General features: G+C 43.9%; 1 protein-coding gene across 2 annotated transcripts in view; it reads right to left on the bottom strand.

The window, feature by feature from the left end:
* The window catches only part of MCM9 (minichromosome maintenance 9), a 141,730-nt gene that overhangs the window by 22,602 nt on the left and 96,619 nt on the right, over positions 1–22,509 (bottom strand). For both annotated transcript variants that reach the window (XM_086491305.1, XM_086491304.1), the window contains exon 14: positions 22,119–22,200. In XM_086491305.1, the coding sequence (XP_086347431.1) occupies positions 22,119–22,200 (82 nt within the window). The remainder of the gene's footprint in view (positions 1–22,118; positions 22,201–22,509) is intronic.

The raw sequence follows: 22,509 nt of genomic DNA, 5'->3' as shown, positions 1-22,509 counted from the left end.
CCTGTACTCTTAGTGCAGAAGAAGGATGGTTCATGGCGCATGTGCATTGACTATCGCGCCTTGAATAAGAATACCATCAAGAACAGGTTCCCCATACCGAGGATAGATGACATTCTTGATCGGCTTGAGGGAGCGTCATTGTTTACAAGAATAGACCTAAAGAGCAGGTATCATCAGATACGCATTAGACCAGAAGATGTCCATAAGACTGCGTTCAGGACAACATTTGGTTTCTATGAGTTTCTTGTCATGCCATTTGGTCTCACAAATGCTCCTGCTACATTTAATAGAATGATGGACAGAATTTTTAGACCACATAGAAAGTTCGTGGGTACCTTCTTTGATGACATAATTGTCTACTCTAAGTCTGAAGAGGAGCATAGGGATCACTTGACTGCAGTTTTCAATGAGTTATGTAAGAACAGGCTACTCATTAATGCGAAGAAGAGTGAATTCTTTTTGCAAGAGATTCACTTCCTTGGGCACATTGTTTCAAAGGATGGGGTACGCATGGATCCCGCTAAAGTGGAAGCAATTAGGTCATGGCCAGACTTGAAGTCCGTACATGACATTCGAAGCTTTCTAGGCTTATGTTCCTATTACAGGAGGCTCATCCGAAATTTTGCTGAGATTGCTTCTCCACTCCATGCACTGCAAGGAAAAGGAGTTACTTTCAAGTGGACAGCCAAGGAAATTTTAGCGTTCAAACACTTGAAAGAGAAGCTGACTTCAGATCCGGTAATTATTTTGCCAGATCTTTCTAAACCTTTTGTGGTTCAATGTGATGCGTGTGGCCATAGTCTTGGTGCAGTTTTAATGTAGAATGGCCGAGTAGTCGCATATGAGAGCAGAATTCTTTTGAAGACTGAAAGGAACTTGCAAGTCCATGAGAAAGAATTGCTGGCAGTAATTCATGCTCTCACTAGTTGGAAACACTATTTGCTAGGGGCTGATTTTGTTGTCCAAACGGATCATCAAACCTTGCGATATTTTCTTACACAGACGAAGTTGTCTGAGAAGCACATGCGATGGGCAAACATCTTGTCAATGTTCCATTTTCAGATTGTGCATGTGCAAGGGAAAAAGAATGTGGTGGCTGATGCGTTGTCACGAAAGCCCCAAATTTTAGCAGTGTCAATTCCGTACCATTGTGAACTAGACGAAATGAAGACACGATATGCCGAAGATTCAGATTTTGCAAGGATCTATGACCAGCTTGTTGATGGGCAACATCATGAGCACTATATGCTTAAGAATGACTTTCTCATGATGCATGGAAAGTTATGCGTTACTAAACAGTTACGGCCAAAGATTTTGATGGAAAGTCATGCTCCACCTTATGCTGGGCATCGTGGAATTGATGCGACAGTGAAAGGGGTTGAGGCATTCTTCTATTGGCCAGCTTTGCGTCAAGATGTTGACACATTTGTAAGATCATGCTTAGTATGCCAAAAATTAAATTTGACAGACAAAAGCAACCGGGATTGTTGCAGCCATTGCCGATCCCTGATAGGCCATGGGAAAGTAAAGCAATGGACTTTATCTTTGATCTTCCAAGGACGCAAACAGGAAATGATGGGATTTGGACTATCATTTGTAGGTTCAGTAAGCAGGCCCATTTCATTCCTGTTAGAAAGAAGATAAAGCCAGAACACATGGTCAAGATATTCATGAGCAATATCTTTAAATATCATGGGATGCCTCAGTCAATTGTCAATGACAGGGATCCACGTATGACGAGTCTTTTCTGGAAGGCATTGTTTGAGAACATGGGCACTACGCTCAAGTTCTCTTCTTCGTTTCATCCGCAAACTGATGGACAGTCAGAAGAGGCAAATTCTACTGTCTTGGATCTGCTCAAATGTTATGTCTCAGAGCACAAGGCAACTTGGGAACACCATCTCCCATTGGTTGATATGCTTACAATAACACTGTGCATACATCAACAGGTAAGGAAACATTTGAGATAGTGGAAGGAGGGAAGAAAGTCCCACCCATTTTGCAGACTAAGGACAAGATTTTTGAGGCAGACAAGTATGTGCAAGATATGGATGAAACATACAGGAAGATAAAGATTGCTCTTGAGAAGACTCAGGCTAAGCAAAAGAAAGCTGCTGATCGTCACCGTCGTGAACTTGTATTTTCACTTGGTGATTGGGTACTTTTGCGCTTTGAAAAGGCCAGGTTAAGGAAAAGGAAAGGCAAGGAACGCTTGTTTCCTAAGCTCAGTATGCGATATTATGGTCCTTTTCAGATTTCAGAAAAGATCAACGATGTAGCTTACAGGTTAAAGCTACCAGAAGGCTGGAAAATACATAATGCTTTTCATGTCAGCCTTCTAAGGCCCTTTGTTGGTGATGTGCCAGAGAATATGCTTGATGAGGAACAACCCGAAGTGGAAGAATTGGATGAAATCCTTGTTCCTGAACAGATATTGGCACATAAAGAAAGAAAGGTTAGAGGAAAAGTTGCAAGACGCTATTTGGTGAAGTTCAAGAACTATCCATCATTAGATGCCAAATGGATGGAAGAGTCTCAATTGCTTGATTCACCTCAGCTATTGCAATTGTATCTTGAAGCCTTTCAGATAGAACCCACAGTGACTTGATGCAGCCTTTTTGGAGCAAGGCAAGAGCATGGTTCATGATGCTCAAGAGAGTAGTTAAGCAATTGTATCTACTCTTTCCATACAGAATTTAGCTAGAGAAGTTTGTGCTCAAGAGTACACTAGAAGACTTCTATGCTTGATATATGTGTCGTAGCCAGGTTGGTGGGATTGTTTAATCGTCCAACGCTACATTTCCGGAAGCATGTATATCTTGGATTCCCATCATAGAATATATGTGATATCAGGAGATATCTGCATGTATTATTGGCATGCAAGCGAGGTCGCTTGCAGTATTTCAAGGGTGGGGTGTGTCACCAGGAGGTGTATTTTTCTTGTTGCCTTCCGTAAATAAGTACTAGATATTTTTATTTATTTTTATTTTTACTTGTTTTCCTCGGAACCCTTGAAAAGGTGCAAGTGGACATTGCATGGCCAGTGTGAAACGGCTGCAGCCAAATGGCTTTCTCACATCGGGGATCTAGGTCGGTCAGACAGGGACTGCCCGGGTCAATTAGCACTGAATTCTGATGAGTATGGAAGCTCGTGTGCGCCAAACTGGAATTTCGGCCACTCGTCAAGTCACTGCAACTTTATAAGTTGAAAGGGGCCAGTAAATTAACCCACATTATAGATGGTGGTCAAATGGTAGTCTTCAATGATGGTAAGGAGACCGATAGGGACGCCATGGAAGCATCTCCTAAAATTTAGGGAACTGCTATTTTTGACCAGAAAATGTGTTCGCGTCATTAGCTCTGGAATGACAAGGGGAACATTTTATTGCTCTGCTGCCAAGTCAATTGACGCATCAGTTGATATATTTTTAGCAGGGAAAGCCCAAACTCGGAAACTGGGCGACGTGTAAGCTTGTGAGCGATTCTGCCACTCTGGGAGGCAAAAACGAGCTGCATATCAACAAAGGGGGCGCCATTTTCAGCCTCAAGTGGATTGTAGCAGGTACAGAAGCTATGGAATGCTTACCTTGCTCTCTATGCACAGTATGGTGACGGGAGTGATGCCTCGCACGCTACATACTGCTCTCTTTCTCCCCTACGTACAGTATGTTATGCCCCACTAGTGGGCTTCTCATTTGACCTATGTACAGTTCTGGGGGTTTATGCGTGTTTGCCAAGGCAAGAGCCTTCTGAACAGGAACCGGATTAGCTAATTGCTAATCCCCCACAGGTACGCACAGTTCCATCACGAAAGATTGCGAGTTTAGAGAGTTTTCTCGTGTGAAAACTCGTCCAATTCACACGGGAACTGTCCCATTGCGTGCGGGAGCCCTTGGGACACGCGTAGGCGTGTTCGCTCCGCTAAGAACGATCCGAAACAGGGAATTACAGCCTGCTGTGTTTTTCTGCAGGTTTAGGGTTTCGCACCTAAACTGCAAGGGAACATCGGGGGAGCCTCGTGAGAGCCTTGGGATGCGTGTACAGGCTTTTGGGCTCCCGGCAGTGAAAAACAGAGAATTACAGCCCGCTGAATTTCTGTGACAGCTCACCAAAAAGCTTCCAGATATTGAGGGAATCCGTCCTAGACAGTTGTTTTTGACCTACAGGGGTTTTTGCGCCGTTATGCTGTCGAAATCCGGTCAAAAACCTGCGTTTTCAGCCCTCGCCAGGTTTGGACAGCTTTGTGAAAGCTTGTGCTAAGTGGTCGGATCGTCTACCTTAAAGAAATACCGAAAGGGGCGCCAGTCTTTGGGGCCTACAGGGTGTCGGTCTCGTGTGCGCAGTGACATTCTAGTCGCTGGACGCAACTGTGTTCTCTTCCCTTCTCAGTGCTCTGTGTAAAGTTAACAGGTAATTGAAATAGTACCGCCCTCTACGTTGTACGGGCTGGTTATACTAACTCCTAGGGAGGAGTTGGACCAAGAAAGCGAAGCAAAAAGAAAAGCCTACGAAGAAGACATGGCAGCCATAGAGCGCCAGTACCAAGAAAGAATGGCAGCCATAGCGCGTGAGAGCGAGTAAGCACGCTTGGAAGCCAAAGCAAGAGAAGCAGAATTTGATCGAGAGAACAAAGCCCTCAAAAAAAAGAGCGACCACCACAACCATAGTGGTCTCGTACGGTCCCGTACGTTTTGTACACGTACGATGTTAAGATGTACGATGACGTTACGTACGTTCAAAATAAAAAAACAAAGAATTCTTACGTCTAAGGCTCAGGCCCTTGGGTTTAAACTTTACACTTAAAGAAACTTGACATTATGAGATCTTCAATGGGAGCTTGAGAGGGAGAAACCCAATGGAGAGAAGATGGAAAGGCAAGACTGTAGTCTCTAGAGCTTGTCACTTGAGAGCTAGAACATGGGAGCATTGACCAGTGAGAGCATTGAGAGCTTGAGAGCAATGAGCATTGAGAGCTTGGAAGTGTTGGAGAACAAGATGGAGAGGCATTGCTTAAATAGGAAGAGGCTAGAGCATGAGAGAGAGAGAGTTGGGCTGCTCAATGTAATCCATTCACAATTGTGAATTTTGCCCCCCCCCCCAAAAAAAAAAACCGTACAAAACGTACGAAACGTACGGGACGGTACGTGACCCGCAGTACGGAACGAGACGTTCCGTACGTCGTACGAAAACTACCCTGACCACAACAAAAAGTTTTGGCGACTCTATTCTCAAGTTCAGGCACAGACGCAAGAGATTTGGGGAAAGGAGACTGTCTCAGTCTTTTCTTCTCCAAAGCATGATACACAGGATTTGCATGATTATAAGAAGCATGAAGATTTGAATGATATTGCTAAGCATGATGATTTGGATGACAAAGATAAGCATGATGATTTGAATGATATTGCTAAGCATAATGATTTCGATGTCATTGACAAGCATGATGCTTTGCATGATCAAGATGTGATTTCTCACAAGCATGATGAGTTGCATGAAGATGAAGTGATTGTTCACAAGGATGATGTGTTAGTGGATGCTTTTTCTAGCGAAGCTAACCTCGTTTGTAGATCCGATCAATCACGAAGAACCGATCTTGGCTTTCGAGTCGAGGTCCAAAGAACCCCCACAGGACGATTCGATCATTCAAGAAGAACCGAACTTGCCTCTCGAGCCTAGGTCCAAAGAACCCTTACACGAAGTATTATGTGTTCGCATGATTGATACGCACGCATCTTGGCTAGCGTTTTTGGACAATATACCGCAGATCAACCAACGTTTTGAATTTGCAGAGCCACGGCGACAAGACCACAGCAGATCAGCCTAGCATTTTTGCATCTGCCAGCAACCTCAGCGTTTTGCAGATCTATCAGCGTTTTCAGTTTTCAGCATTGCCTTGATCGTCATCCTCACTAGCAATACCTAGCGACTGCAGATCCCTCTCATCGCCATCAAATCCCAGTTTGGCTAGCGTTTTCCAGTTCAGCCCATCAGCGTTTTTGGACTTCATCAAGCTAGCATTTTTGCTAAGGACATCAGACAGCCAGCGTTAGTGGTTTTCAGCCATTGCACGTCAGAGAGGCAGCGTTTTTCAGCCTATGGGACAGCAGTAGAATCAGCCCCAATTGGATGCAGAAGTTCCCCCAATTTCAGCCCATAAAAACGCAGCCAAAACAGTCATTTTCAGCCACCGAAACAGTCCCGAAATTCAGCAGATAGAAGACCACAGATTTCAGCCCTAAAGTCGTCGTCGTCATCACCATCGTCGTCATCGGCATAGTCCAAGATTGCATCATCATTGTACCACTTTGTGCAATCATAAGTAGACCACTCTCGCCGACGAGAGTGGGGCCTTCGGAGGAGGGTTTTACAACGTCTCTCGTGTCGTATCTCTCTTCTCTCTCTATCTCTCAGTCTCATACACTTGCATGCACAATGTCCATTCACTTTGTTTGTGATCATAGCACTTTCCATTAAGAACGGAAGGCTCTCCCTTCCATAAGAACTAAAAGGAACCCTTGAGCACAGTTCGGAGCACTCATCTTGAGCAAAGCGCAAACAATCATTCCGCTGCACGTAACATGTCTTGATCAAACTTTCTATTTTTCAAGTTTCCTTCTGTTATTATGCATCAAAGAGGCTTTAGCTGCTTTGGCAATTAACTTCGAGATTGAGCTCTAGGTTGGACCCACAGTCTGTAATCCCTTGAATGGTTGACTGGTTCTAGGTGGTCCTTCATAGACTCTATTTCTGGTCCCCTGCTCATGGCTACTATAGTCTTTCATTTTGCCCGTTTAAGGTTTGCGGGCCCAAAACTACAATTACTGTTTCTACTTTTATTTATGTTTATATTGTTCCTTTTTCAGGATTGCATACCCTATAGAAAGACAGCCCGCATGAGTACTAAACACAACCATGAGAATCATGCAAAGATTCTCGAACAGATTAAGCTATACCTAGATTAAGCTATACCTTAAGGACCATAAACCAAAGAATGGTTTGGCAGTTAGAACTAGACCCTTCCTTACTAGGAAAGCCAAAGATTGTATTACTTACTACGGTAAGAAAAAATAAACCTCACCACACTTCTTTGTAATATTGCAGACTCTTGCTCTCTCACAAGGATTGGAATTAACCTCGAGCCCCTCTCAATGGCCATATCTCTTGTACTCAGATGTATTAGCAGCTTGGATGCTTCTCAACTAATATATGACTCGGCTCTTTTGTCTGTGTTACATATGCTGTCTTTTAATGATTGGGTCAAAATTTTGGCTACTCTGGATAAAAACTACATGGAAGGGGTGAATTTAATTACCCAATACATAACCCAACTTCCCTTACTGTCTTCACAATACCAACAAGAGCTTGCCCTATTCTCTTCCTCAGGTGTTGATCTGTTTAACTTTCTAAGGAAGCTGTGCGGTCTCAATCTCTCTTTTGTCTATGCAGTGGCTACTCTAACTATCCCACAAACTGGTGGTATTTTTTGTCGAAATAGTGCAACCCTTGAAGCAGTTAAGGAATTTCAGAGTAATCTTTGTTCCCTCAATGACTCTAACCTCTTGGAGATGGTGCCTAAGATCTCTAAAGTTTTTCCTTTCTTACATGTTAGACAAATTGAAATTGAATGCCTTGGGGTTGACCATTAGCTTTGGGTCCTGCCCAACAAAGCGTTCTTAGCACCCATTTTAAGTGAAACTTGGGTTTACCTTGCCAACCTCCCTGCCTCTATTGTGGAGGACTGCAAACTCAAGATATTGAAAGGAGGACAATTTCTGGACAAAGGGGAGCTCATCAAAGCACCCTTCAACCTCAATCCCATTGACCACTCCAATGTCCCTCCAATACCGGCCTCTACATCCGTACTAAAGGAAACATGGAATTTGCTAAGAGTAACTCGGATTTCTACACGGAATCCATCTAGAATGTCTTTCGACCTGATGTAAAACGTGCTTGCAGATTTCTTGACCCTAAAGCCTCTTGTGAATCCAGCATCATGTGGTTCGATCATACCATTTGGTTTATTCTCAACCATCCGGACCTACTCTTCCCAAAAAAACTTGTGGATTTTCACCTCTCTCATTTGCTCTTGGTTGGGTGGCCAAGGTAAGCAAATCGTAATTGCACAAATTGCCTTTAACATCTTTCATGGACTAAGGCTGGACATCTTGAAAATGTTAAAATATGATGAACCTGGGATTTACTTAACTACTTATGCAAATTATGAAGGTGTTAAGATCATCACTAGTTTACTTAAACCATGTATTGATGAAGATGACTCCCCTGCTCTTAAAAAAACTAACTTTTTGACTACCCCCAACTCCTTCACTTCCTTTTTAACACCTAGCTCATCCTCTAACTGGGGAAAAGCTCGTAGCTACACTAGGGGAAGAGGCAAGATTCCTCCATTAGGAATTTCCTTGAAATGTAATCCTTGGTGATATTGCAAGTTACTATTAAGCCCTTGCGGAAGATGAACTCTAGACAAAGTAGATCCTAACAAAGGATTTATCTACATACACTGTCTCTTTCACAATGTAGTTCTCAATTGGATTCAACCAAAAAATCCTTTTTGTGAGTGCTTTGACCTATTTTTTGGCAATCACAAATTACTTGATAATATACTCATAGGATGGACGTATCAACAATTTGGTCTACAGTAATGACTTTCTACGGCGTGATTCTATTCCCGAATGTACTTCCTATCGTTTTGCGACCTTTTGCAGGAACTTTGAGGCATATAGAAAACATATTTATACCTGTGATCTTAGCATTATTGAAAATATTAAAAGTACGTAGAATCTTGGCCAATGGGCTTAATCATATACCTAACTTTCCCAAAAACCCCTACCTTGCTCTATCAGCTATACTAAGCTGCCTCACTGACCTTGTCAATACTCTCCAACTGGAGATGACAATCCTACCGGACTTTAAGAAAGTTGTGAAGGAATGCTTCCTTCAAAAAATATCACAAATACCTACAAAATGGTTATCCTCGGATGAATCCTGGCTTACATCACAGCTAGCTTTTGATTTTCAATATATTTCTGATAAATGGTTTGTTGTCGGGCTTGACAAAAGCTCTCACTGCCCCACTCTTATTTGCAAATACCTTGCTTGAAAGGCTGCCCGCGATCGAGTATCTCGAAAGGAATTCTGCAGTATTAACTCTTCACTACAAACAGTGACCAATAACATCTCAAAATGCCTAGGGAATCTAGGCTACCTTGTACAGTACACTAAGCTACCAGTATTATTTCCCACCTATAAGATTCATAAGCATAAGTTCATATGGATATCTGATGCTTCCAATGGTATCTTTACTGATATCACCAAGGATATTACGCTTTGCTTTGATCTTATACTAGCCGAATTTGAGCTTATTTGTGCCACTAAACAAAAAATATGCCATGACTTCCTTCATATACAATACAACCCCTTTTGGCTTACGAAAAACTCTACTGAAGACTCGCTTAATCTTTCACATTTTTTCTGCTAACATTACACAATGCTACGAAAACATTCCCCTTGATGGGGATCTTGGCCTTAAGACCGTTCTTGCCAAGGTGATTAAAATGGCTTTCTCCAATGCTAGGAAGAAGAAACTTTTTTACATCTCTCTATCCAAAAAACCCCGGTGGATTAGAAAAACTCACTCCGTACACTCCTTACACTTCAATGAGGAAAAGCTTTGCTTTTACATCTCATGGCTGCTTATTAATTGTACTATAGTTTCTAGCGATCTTTGCTTCAACCAATGCTTAGGCATCCCCATGGGTTCTCATGTTCTCCACTTATGTGTAATATCTACCTTGCTTTCTTCGAGTACGAATGGTTTCTCAAAGCCATGGAATCTTGCGATAATAATCTTTCACAGTTCAGACATACCTTTAGATATAGTGTCAACAATAAGCTTTCCTCAAAGAAATTAGACTAATTTATCCTCACTGCCTTAAAATTGAACCTACATCTTTACATGGGATTATTACACCCAATGGGGCTTTTTTCACATTAGTCCAATTCCTCAACTTTTCTATCTCTCTTCATGTTCCGTCTGTCGAAGGCTATGACCTAAGGTTTGTTTGGAAAAGAGATCTCCTGAAACTGCCACTTGTGGAGTTCGTAAAAAGAAATAGCAATAGGCCTCACAAAGCTGCCATTAGCTCATGTATCAGCCTACTACACTTAATTTGCTATTCATCCTCTAATTATTTCCTTGCTTGGGAGGATGTTAATTTACTAATCAGAAAGTATTGCCTCAACGGGTTCAATAGAAACCAGGTCTGTGACATAACTACACAATCTCTCACCCAACATAATTGGCCTGGGTTACACTTTAACCAAGATAATCTCATATCTCTAATTAGGTAGTAGACCCATGCGCAATGGGCCTACTACCGACCCATTGTGTATGGCGCCTGGGTTAGGGCGGGTACACACACACACACTGTAGTACTTTGCTATAGTTTCTATACCCCACACCATGGGACTAGGCCCGTATAATTACCTACAAGTAGGTTTTGCTTTATGGTTTTGTATCAGGCTACAATGTCACTTTCACAAGACACACAGTTAGTACAATTGGTCTGGTCTGGTTCACACTAGACGGACTCTATGGGCTGGGAAGTGACACGTGGCAGGATACGGACGGTGGTCCACTCAGTTTGGGGATAGACTTAGATGGCTGGCATTTATGAGCCGTTGGTGGTTCTTTATGGTTGTACATATGAGTAGTAGTTGTTGGGTCATCGGATTATCTTCTAGATATATGGTCCAACGTCGTCGTCGAGAGTAGTGAGTCTATACACACAGCACGTCTGCATCATCCCCGCACATCTGAGCCTCGACACCCCATTGTACCTCTGAGTCCTGGGCTGGAGCCGAGTGTGCTGCCACGCCAGAATATGTATCAGTTATTTGAGATAGTCGAGTCATATGTTGTGGTTTGCCGTTGTGTCTCTGTGAGCTCAGTTGTTGTCTATTGTTCCTTTGTTTTCAGTCTGTTTCGAGTGAGATTGTCACGCACATTGCACTGAGGAGTACCCACTGTGGAGAGCATGACACACTATCCACGCTACAAGTGCTCTCATTTTGGCGATCACGGTGGGACCCAAACCCACAATCTTTTGCTACCACTGTCACCCGACCACTGCAGTGCCTCTTGGGCACACTGCTACTACTGTCACCCCGACATCGACTAGAGTGCCTCGTGGGCACTCCACCTCCAGGTGCTACTACTGCTTCTTCTAGTGAAGGCGACTCTACTTCGTTGTTCAAAATCTCTGAAGAAAATCTGCAGGAGTCAAGAAATGCTATTGCAATGATTGAACTTGGTGCAGAGAAATTAGCAGCTACCCACTAGAAGCACTTGGCCATATATGCGGCCATGGAAGGCTGCTTGCGAGTTACAGAGAGTGCCATTGCTGATAGATATGCTACCATTTTTGCCTTGCGTCAGGCTCTGCACGTAAAGTCACAGATAATTGATGATCTCAAAGCTCAAATGCAAGGATTTCGGGACATGCTAGTCCAAGGGGACATGCTGTTTCAGCAGCAACCTCACGCTACCATGGGGTACGGGTGGGTTCGTCCAGCTAGATCAGTACAGACGTCTATGGGATATGAAGAGTACAGTCATCAACAGTTTGGGGGAGGTGCACCTTCACAGCAGCAGTTTGACTACTACCCTCAGGCATTTCAACAGCCTGGCACCTTTGGCTCCTTACCACACATGTCATCCTCACAGACGGCTCCCTGTGACGGCTTCGCAAGCGCACATCGACATGGGTGTGCGAGTCGGCGGCCTCAGTACACTTCAGGCCAGGTTCTCCCATCCGCCGAGCAGCAGGTGGCTGCTCCTTTCGCTGAGCGACGGGCTGTGGTGGACACTCATAGAGTCCAGAGTTTTCCCATCGATCTGATGGCTCCACCTCAAGATTCTAATACTTCGGGTGCAGCAGTGGCCACAACTCTATCTCTTGGATCACAGATTCAGAGCCCACCATTGTACATATACAGTACCTAGTGGCTGCTCCTTTCGCTGAGCGGCGGGTTGTGGTGGACACTCATAGAGTCCAGAGTTTTCCCATCGATCTGATGGCTCCACCTCCAGATTCTGATACTTCGGGTGCAACAGTGGCCACAAATCTATCTCTTGGATCACAGATTCAGAGCCCACCATTGTACATATGCAGTACCTAGTGGTTTTTTTTTCATAGTTTTCAGTATTCCTCTCACTGAGACGGTGAGCAGTCTTGTGGCGGGCAACCTATAGCAGGCTACAGTGTCACTTTCACAAGACACACAGTTAGTACAGTTGGTCTGGTCTGCTTCACACTAGACGGACTCTCTGGGCTGGGCAATGACACATGGCAAGATACGGACGGTGGTCCACTCAGTTTGGGGATAGACCTAGATGGCTGGCATTTATGAGCCGTTAGTGGATCTTTATGGTTGTACATATGAGTAGTAGCTGTTGGGTCATCGGATTATCTTCTAGATATATGGTCCAGCGTCGTCGTCTAGAGTAGTGAGTCTATATACAGCACGTCTGCACCATCCCGGCACATCTGAGCCTTGACACCCCATTGTACCTGTGAGTCCTGGGCTGGAGCTGAGTCTGTTGCCACGCCAGAGTCTGTATCAGTTCTTTGAGATAGTCAAGTCATATGTTGTGGTCTGCTGTTGTGTCTCTGTGAGCTTAGTTGTTGTCTATTGTTCCTTTGTTTTCGCTCTGTTTCAAGTGAGATTGTCACGCACATTGCACTGAGGAGCATCCACTGTGGAGAGCACGACACACTATCTGCGCTACAGTTTACTATCCTACTACCATTATTTGCCGTGAAGACGTAGGGGCTCTCTCTACTACTAGAGGCGGCCTCACTGTCGTGTAACACAGTCGGTATACTCATGGCGATTCTACTCATGGCTTCGATCTAAGTGGACCGCCTCTCTCCCTCCTTCCTCTATATATTGAGGTGAGGGCACCTCTTTGGGCCTCACTTAGCTTTGTTTTGTTGCCTTGCCTTGAAATTTCTGTGTGGTACTGAAGCATGGAGCTCACTTCGTCTAACACACAAGTCCGCTTCCTCGGCCATATGTTTTATGATTGCAGGTTTTTTTATAAAAAAAAACTACTGTTGAGAACGGTTTTTTATGTTGCTCTTGCTATGTTATCGGGTTATGATACTCTTTGATTAGAAGCACACATGGCTTATCATAACATGGCATAGTGACTATGGTAATGTCACGGACACTGTTAATGTTTAAGATGATTTCTGGTTGCCTATTACATAAGGTTTCTTCTGTGTTGTGTTTTTCTGTTAACGATAATGTATTGAAATGGTTTTTTTTTCATATCAGTGGCTAGACCACTCGTTTGGCTATGGCCTTGTGCCCTGCTAACTGACTGGCCGGCTAATAGGCGCCTTGATTACATGGGTTGTTGCCTTTTAACTGGGCTTGGATGGTGAACTAGGAAATGAAGAGGGTATGGTATCCCACCCTCTCCACACCGATTGTGTGTTTTGTGTTGTGCCAAGCTGTACGTTACGACAGTTTTTTAACTAATCTTCATTTTGGAAAAATGTTGTACTCTACGTTTTAATCTGCCCACTGATAATTGATGTTCCCTTTAAAGGGCTTGATGCTATGGACTACTGCTGGCTGCGTTCTTTTACTGATTTTTTAGGGGCTTACTGAGCATCAAATAAACTTGTGACTTACTTGATACTGTCGCTTTTGCACAGGTGTTTTTAGCACTATCATAGGAAGCCGTTTACAGGCCCTATATATGGGTTGGCTGGTGGTGGTGTTTTCTGTCCGATTGCGGAATGACATAGAATGGTTTTTTTAGGGGCGTTGGGCCCTATTGCGCACCGTTGCAGTACTTGCTCTTTACTTTATTCGGTTAGGATGTAAATTACATTCACTTGGGCGGATGTTGCTCCTTTTTTAAGCCTTGAGTGTTGAGGTGGAACTAGCACTTTAAAGCATGATATATGTTTTTTAAAACCTAATGGTTCGGCTCATGGCCTGGCTTTTATCAAGGCTCCTTGTTACTTGGTTTGCTAAAGAGAGATATATGGTTAGTGATAGTAGGATGATTCAGAGTCCATTTTACCATAATGGGCGTCTGACCTGAAAACAATCTTAAACAAAGCTTGATACTGTATGAGAACTTTAAATGGAATTTTTTAAAAAAATACTTCTTGTATAAACTTCATTTGGTAGAGCTTTAATGAACTGATAAAACTAATGAATTTTTTTAAAAAAAAAGGGGAGAGTGGATTCAGACACTTGGATTAGAAGGGGTGATGACCTTCTAATCAAAATGATATTCTTTTACTATAATCTTTGGGATTTTTAAAGAAAAGTGATAACATCTTTACATAAATACTCTTGACTAAGCTTGTAAAGTTAAATTTTTTTTTAAAGATGAACATGGATAACAACTGGTATAGTCCATTAATACCTGTAAAACACATCCAAGGCTAACTGAATTGTTGTCTTGTTTGGATGGATGCAGGTAAGGACTCTATCTTATCTTGAAGGTTTTTTTTTTTACTTTGGCAAGCTGACCTACACTGGATTGCACACTCACTTATGATTTGGTAAGTTTTTCTACTATCTGTATACTGGAATAGGACCTCATTCCTACAAACATTGTACTTAAATGATTCTAATACTGAATTGTTTCTGTACTTAACTGTTCTTTGTTCCATTGCCAGCTGTCTTTTGAATGTAAAAGTTCAATTATGTCTTATTATCTAAGATTAAATAGCTACACACACACACACACACACACATACACCCCCTAACACACACACACTAGCGAAACAGTTGCACAGGACACGTAAGGAGAGCAGAACGTGAAAAGCGTTGCCTACGCGTAGGGAAAGCTGATCACGCTGCAGGTCACGTTGCCACACACATGCGAGAGGCTGCAGGCTGGCCACTCCAGCAAGCGAGGGCGACAACAACTGCAAGGGCTGCGAGGAAATCTCCCAGCGCAGGGGCAAACCAGCACGCAGGAGCAGAGGTCATGCAAGAGAACAGTTCGCGCAGGCAGGCAAACTTCGAGCACGGAAGAAACCACACACACCAGCACAGAACCTTCCCTCACAATATCTCTCTTCTCTAACTCTAGCGCCCCACACACGCGCAAACACACACACACTTTTTTTTGTAAATCTGATTTGATTAATTTACCAATGGGAAACCTCAAAGCGCGGAAAACCCACCAAAAAGATCATATACAAGGGAGAGAACACAATTGTGTTCTGCGATGTAAAATTGCTAAAAGCAAACATAGAAGAGTTGCAAGATTTCTAGGGATATGACCCCATTGTCAAAGGCAAAATGTAACGATTGCCTCAGTGAAATCTTGAAGGATGGAAAAGGATCCACTTCTCGACGGTGAAACATACGGAGATTGCAATGGTGCCACAGAGACCACAACGACCAAAATCTGACCCATGCGAAAAAGATGGCAAAACATTGGAGGGAAGTCGGAAGAATGCCAAAAAGCCAGAAACGTTTGTGGAAAACCATCGGGGGAAATCGAAGATTCATACGCGCAGAAACGCATCGAAGGAATGTCCTGGTGCAGCGACAATCCCAAAGCAGGTGTCTGACATTCTCATCAACAATGGAGCAACTGACACAACGAGAGGAGCTAATGTGACGCGCTGCAAGGAGAGTTCCAACCGGAAGAACTCCCAACAAACAACGCCAAAGAAACAGACGCTCCTTAAGCAGCAAGTGGGACTTCCAACTCACAGTGAGAGCCTATCTCCCCCATCATTCAGATTTGTGCAAAGCCCAAAGCGTATTACAGTGATCAGCCAGCCAAGAGTCTTGTACAAGAGAAGCATAAATCTGTTGGGCAGAAATCGCATCTATAGGAGTGTCCCATAAAGTCCAATCTTGCATACGACAACCACCTGCCAGCGGCGGAATAGGGAGGAAATCAGCCAGCAATACGCTGAAGCAGGCTCCAAATCCGACGATAATGCATGCCCAACCCAAAGCGTGTTGTTGCCTGAGAAAAAGTAAGCAAATTCCCAGATGAATCCACCACATCCGCCACTGTGCATACTCCACGACCAGAGAGGAAGTAGGCTTGACGAGGCGATTGATCGACCAGGGTAATAGAGAACACCTTACTCCAATGAATGATTTCCAATCGCAAGGAATTCGCATCTGCTTGCTGCCTGCCATGCCAGTAGAGATGATCCGTAACATGTTTCCAAGCGGAAAGCAAGGGAGAGGTGAATAAGCAACCAGGAACATAACCATTCATCTTGCCAAACACGATCTCCCAAAGGGAAGTCTTCCAACGACCAAAAGCGGGAGTGGTAGCGTGCCAACATAAATCAGAAACCATAACTGTCCATGGCTGAGATTGCCGCACAAGAGTTGGTAATAACATTGCCTTCCTAGCCGATGCATGTCGACGAAGGTCCAAAATATTCAGGCCCCCAAGACGCTTCGGAGTGCAAAGCTTCTGCATTGCTAACAAATGGAGGCCTTTCTTATGAGAACTAGTGCACCACAAGTGAGATACAATATTAGACATCAGCAATGAGAGACGAGAGTGAGGCCAGTGCAACAAGGGCAAGTAAAATTGAACATACGCCATCATGATACTTTGCACAATACGAAGTCGAACATGTAGCGGCCATGTAGACAGTTTCCAATAGTGCAACTTGACATTCAATCGTTGCATAACCCAATCAATTTGCTGTGTATTGGTTACATGCCAGCCGATAGGGTATCCTAAGTGCCTAACCACCACATGCGGATAAGAATCTCACCAAGCCACAGAAGATGATGCCAGTCACAAACCTCCAGAGGCAAGAGTTTGGATTTGTGAAAGTTAACCTTAAGGCCTGCTGCCAGGCCAAATGTATCCAATGCCTGCATAATTTCATGCACATCACCTTGGTTATTACGAGGCATGAACAATGAATCGTCAGCATAGGCCTGCCCTGCAAAGTCTTTGCCATTCGGTAATTGCAACCCATGAAGACGACCAAGTAAAATCAAATGATCCAAATACAGCAACAAGGGGTGGGTGGCAATGGCATACAACAAAGCACTAAGCGGGCAACCTTGTCTCACAGAGCATCCAAGAGGCCAAGGTTTTGTCAGCTCCCCATCAAGGAGACCTGAAGATGTACTGTGAGCATACAAGAAGTATACCACATTGACCATCTTGGGACCAAATACAAGGGACTGCATTGTGGCAGCAATGAAATCCCATTGAACCGTATCGAAAGCCTTTTCAATGTCTACTTGCATCACAAGTACATCTTGTTGGGTATACTTTGCATATTCCATTCTAATTAGTACATTAGCCAAATTATCCAAAATCTGGCGACGAGAAATAAAGCCATACTGCGCAGAATGGATACCAGCCATAAGAGATTCCTTGATGCGGTTCACAACGATTTTAGCCAAGATTTTATAAATGACCGGCATAAGGGTTATCGGCCGCCAGTGCGAGAACTTCTCACAAAGCGCTTGTTTGGGCAGTAACTTCAGCAAACCTTCTTTCCAAGACATCGGCAAGCACTGCTTCGCCCATGCAATGTTCATCATGTAAAGCAAAGGTTCTTTCAGAGGCTCCCAAAAGGAGATAAAAAATTCCACAGTGAGCCCATCCCAACCGGGGGAACGCCATCTACCAAGAGCAAGCAATGCCGAATGCAATTCATTTTCTGTAAAATCCGCCTCCAAGGCCAAAGCATCATGAGGCAAGACAATTGCATGCACGATAGATAGCAAAAGATGGTGTGCATTAATAACTTCAGCAGATGCCGTGGGGGGGGTGGCGAAAACATTCCTAAAATGTGACACCATGGCATCCGCAAGCTCACGCTTTGAGGTTGTCCAGGCTCTAGGTCGGAACATGACCCGCTTAATAGTTTGAGAAGCCCTTGAATGATGCAAGTGCTTAAAAAACTGTTTCGAAGCACATCCCTTGTCCACAAAAGCTCGATGGCAAGCACGAGTCTGCCATTTAACCAATTTTCATTTATCATTATGCTGCAGACTCACTCTGGCCTGACAAAGGTCTGTCAATTCACTTTCTGATAGCACACGTGCGTCAGCTATGAGTTGGAGTTGTTGATACATATGTTTCGCCTCCTCAACATCACCGCATAATTGAAACATGTAGTGCTTTCCATAGTCCTGAATTACACTTTGCACTCGTGCAACAAAGCGAACCCAAGCTACATCAGGATCAAGATACATTTGAGCATCCAAGGGGGGAATAACATCATAAATCATTCTGCGGAATGCCTCATGCGAAAGATAAGCATTGTTGATATGCAACACGCGTTTCTTGGAAAGAGGCTGATCAGAGTGTAGTTGCCCATAGCGCAACAGCATCACAACAGGAGCATGATCAGATAAAAGCAAAGAATGGTCTATTCGCATTTCGCATACAAACTCATCAAATTGTTGCATGCCGAGAACATAGCACCGATCAACATCAACAGCCCGCGACTCAACCACAGTATTCTGCAAGCCAGTCTCAGAAGCAACAGGGCATGCAAGTGATTGAGAAGTACCATGAACCACAGCATCTCTGTAAGAGTGCACCACCTTATTCCATGCATCCGCAAGAGTGCGATTATCATTACAGGGAAGAGGTTTCTGCCCCGCAGATTTCACTTCAGGAGGTACATAATTACGAGAGGAAGGCTCTGAACGCATCTTAACAGTTTTCTTGGGAGTCACCCAAGGAGATCCATCCGCCGAATCTACCTTTTTTCCCTTGTTTTTGGTTTCAAGAGTAGACGCAGACTTTCCTTTACCCTGAGGATTGGAGGGAACAGCAGGTTTGACCTTGCCTTTTTCCACAGATAAAACGTCAGGCAACATAGAAGCCGCAGCAGCGGTAGATCTGGAGTGAGGGACTTCCCTCTCAGTAGAAACCACAAGCTGAGGAACAGCTGAAGGAGGGGGTTGCAAAATAGGCTCAGAACATTCAGATTGCATGTGTCCAAATTTCCCACAACGACAACATGAATTTGCAAATTTTCCCCATCTGAGCTTAAAAGGACGTTTTCCAATGAGTGGGTCTCCCGAATTGACAGTAATACCTTCAGGAGTGGGAACATCCGTATCCCAAAGCACACAAAAGCGATTTGTATTAGCATCAAGCTTAGGAGGACAAATTACTTTCCCCAAACGTGAAGCAAGCATAGGAAGAAAGTGACGCCAAGTACGTGGGAAATCGAGAATTTCCACCATAGTGACCAATTCAGGTAATTAAGCCATGTGTGCAACCAAACAAGCTATAGTGTGCTTACAAATTATGTCGCAGCAAAGGCACATAAAGAGGGAATAATGAACACATTGAAATCAAGTTAATGAAGAGTGGAAAATTATGAGCTTCAATTGTGTGTGTGTGTGTGTGTGTGTGTGTGTGTGTGTGTGTGTGTGTGTGTTTGGGTGGGTGGGTTAAGACATGTGTTCATGACTAGTTCCTACTCCATAATCAAGGATATGGACATGTCCTCTTTATATATTCTCAAGGAAAACAATACTATGCACACAAGACTGATGAAAAGTGCATCACAAGCATGACATGCATCCATTTGATGGAAAAGTTTGTGTTCTTCTTTGGATTTACCTACTTTTTGCGATCTCTTTCTTCGTGTTTTCTTCTTTTTCTGAGATTGGGCGATTGATGCCGTGTCTCTTTCCTCAAGAATATAATGAGGGGTCTACCGGGTTGCTTTCTTTTGTACAACTTTGATGATGTGGCACTCTTAAAAGGCCTAAAAATGAGTTCTTTGATAGTCCTTGGTAAGGGCCCATGGCAATACATGCGTCATCTGAGTACCAAAAAACAACGGTGACAACTCGAGCAACGTATTACGTGCATCAGTGTCTGCCAACAAAACTTCATAAAATCCTCTTGCACCGAAATAAACACCTTGAACCGCCTGGCGTTTAAGAAGAAAGTCTACCCACTGACCCACATCTTGTGCGGTAGGCATCTTGCCCAGGAAGAACAAAATAACTCCATTTAAAGCATATTGCGCCACTGGGTCCATCAAAGTTTGAACAGGAATAAGCACTTCAGTAGCGGGTTCCTGCCCCTCCCAAGCGTTCCAAGCATCTTTAAAATCATCCAACAAACAAGCTCGGATTTCACCCATTTCCGAAGACTCAAGTGCCATCTGTTTTCTGCGTTTGTATGAGCTAATAAAGGGCACAGCTGAATCGGACATACACTGAGAGCTTAATGTTTGTACTAGTGACTACTTGAAACCAAACAAAAAAGGTTTTGTACACTGTAGTATCCGAAACGGTTCTCTGTCTATGGTATGTACAACCTAACATCAAAGCAGCAAACCCTGAACTGCTCCTGAACAAACACCTAGACTGTACACCTGTGATGTGCTTAACTTTTGCTGAATACCACGTATGTAAAATAGATCAACTGTACCTCCACACACACCACAGAAACTGCGCAAGCAGAGGACGCACAAGTCACAACAGAGTCTTGACGCACGTGCACTGTAGATTCCCGCGAGCAGGAGAGTTCCAGGGGCTACAGAAGACCACGTGCTGCAGAGATACAAAGCGAGCAGGCTATTTTCCCCACAACCCACACACACACACGCGCGCACACACTCATCCACACCCGCTGGCGCTGGCACAGAAGGCTGGAGCAGCACGCAGGAAGTTCTTGCGACAGAACATCAGCAAGGTTCTCTCGCGCTCGTTCTTTTCATACTCCACACACACACACACACACACACACACACACCCTTTCCAGGGTGGAGACAGAGAACGCCAGCAATCTAAGTCACCATTTGGATCAGTAAACAGGCTGACAGATTAACTCTGTGTAGAGGCCCCTTCATTTCATTTCGACCAAGAAAAAAGTATGGCAATGTCAAGCAGGTGGCCTTTAAATGAAGCACCTCGTTTACCTCACACAAACACTTTTACCGTACTGCCAAAATATTCTTTGAACCAGATGCAACATGCTACACTGGCCAAACCTGCATTTCCATAGTTATGAGACAGATAGTTGCAGGAAGAATGGTACTTGCTGTCGCGGATGCTGGCATTTAACATAAGGCAAACAAGGCTCTGACTACTAAAGCTGCGATGTAATGGGGCAGCTTAATAACAGCAAGTCAATGACCAGTGCAGAGACCTCTCACTGAGTTCTTCACTAAAGCCCAGTCTCAGCAGCAGCTGCAACTTGTAGCGGGAATAATGTGTCGTGCTCTCTATTGTGGGTGCTCCTCAGTGCAATGTGCGTGAAATCTCACTCCAACAGATAAAAACACTGTAGACAATGAGACGACAGAGCAAACAAGCGACTCAACAGTAGAACCTAAACAGCATGGGACTCGACTAACTCAAATGAACCTGTACAGACTTTGGCTGGCAGCACACTCAGCTCCAAGCCCAGAACGACCGGGTACAATGGGGGTGTCGAGGCTCAAGCTGTGCAGGGAGAGTGCAGAGGTGTCGTGCTGGAAGACTCAAGATGCTCGAGCATACAAAGTGGATGATGATAGCATCCCACACTAGACCAACCACACATATATGTATTATAAAGAGCCATCAACAGCTAGCAAGATATCCCAATCCGCTAAGCCTATCTCCAAACTGCGGTGCTGGTGAGCTGGCCACGATGTCCACTAGACCTCCACCCGTATCACTACCACGTGTCACTGCCCAGGGGAGAGTCCGTCCAGGGTGAACTCCAGACCAAATGAGACCAACTGAAATTAACTACCTGTCCTGCGCCAGTGACACTGTAGCCCTACTACAGAACCTCAGCAGCGAACGAGGATGCGGGAATGATGATTGTCACCCAAACCCTTTTAAATTTTATCCCACCCTTCTAGATTTCAAACAGCCACCTCCACTCTCTCATGCCAACATGTTATCACTGTTCAAGGTCAACCGAAGAAATCGCACAATGCTGGTTTACTTTGTGAAGTTTATTACCAATGTACTTTTCTTTTAATTCCTCGTAAGCAATCAAGACAACTTCATTTCTAAATCAACCATTCTTCTGTTAGAAAGGACCTAGTAGAAAGCTCTGCAATTGTTCTCTTAAATGCAAAAAAGGATACGCTGATAAGGATCGTAAGTCCCTTTTGGATTTGTCACACCAAAAACTGTGGTTCTTGTATTCAATGTCGTAACAAGGCCTGCCTGCAATATGAAAGTTAGAATGGCTAGCTTCATTAACTTTTCAATACAACATAACGAAGAATGTTGCTCATTTTTGTCTTCATCTGCAAGCAGATTTGACACAAGAAAAATGCAAGACATGGTCCTGGTCAGGAAGGGATAACCCGAAAACAAGTCGTGTGGCAACAATGTTTAGTTTTATAGATAGTTCTGGATATTCATGGAGACTCGGGCAAATTTGCCCATTCAAACGAAAATGGCCAAACCTTGATCTGGAAAGTGTGCCCTAAAGTTCAGAGGTCTGGGACATGCTCTTGAATTGCCCAAAGC

The sequence above is a fragment of the Adiantum capillus-veneris genome, chromosome 19, assembly GCF_014529385.1.
Source record: "Adiantum capillus-veneris isolate H3 chromosome 19, ASM1452938v2, whole genome shotgun sequence".
NCBI lineage: Eukaryota > Viridiplantae > Streptophyta > Polypodiopsida > Polypodiales > Pteridaceae > Adiantum > Adiantum capillus-veneris.
The sequence above is the reverse complement of the archived record's forward strand: the minus strand, read 5'-3'. Positions and strand labels throughout refer to the sequence as shown.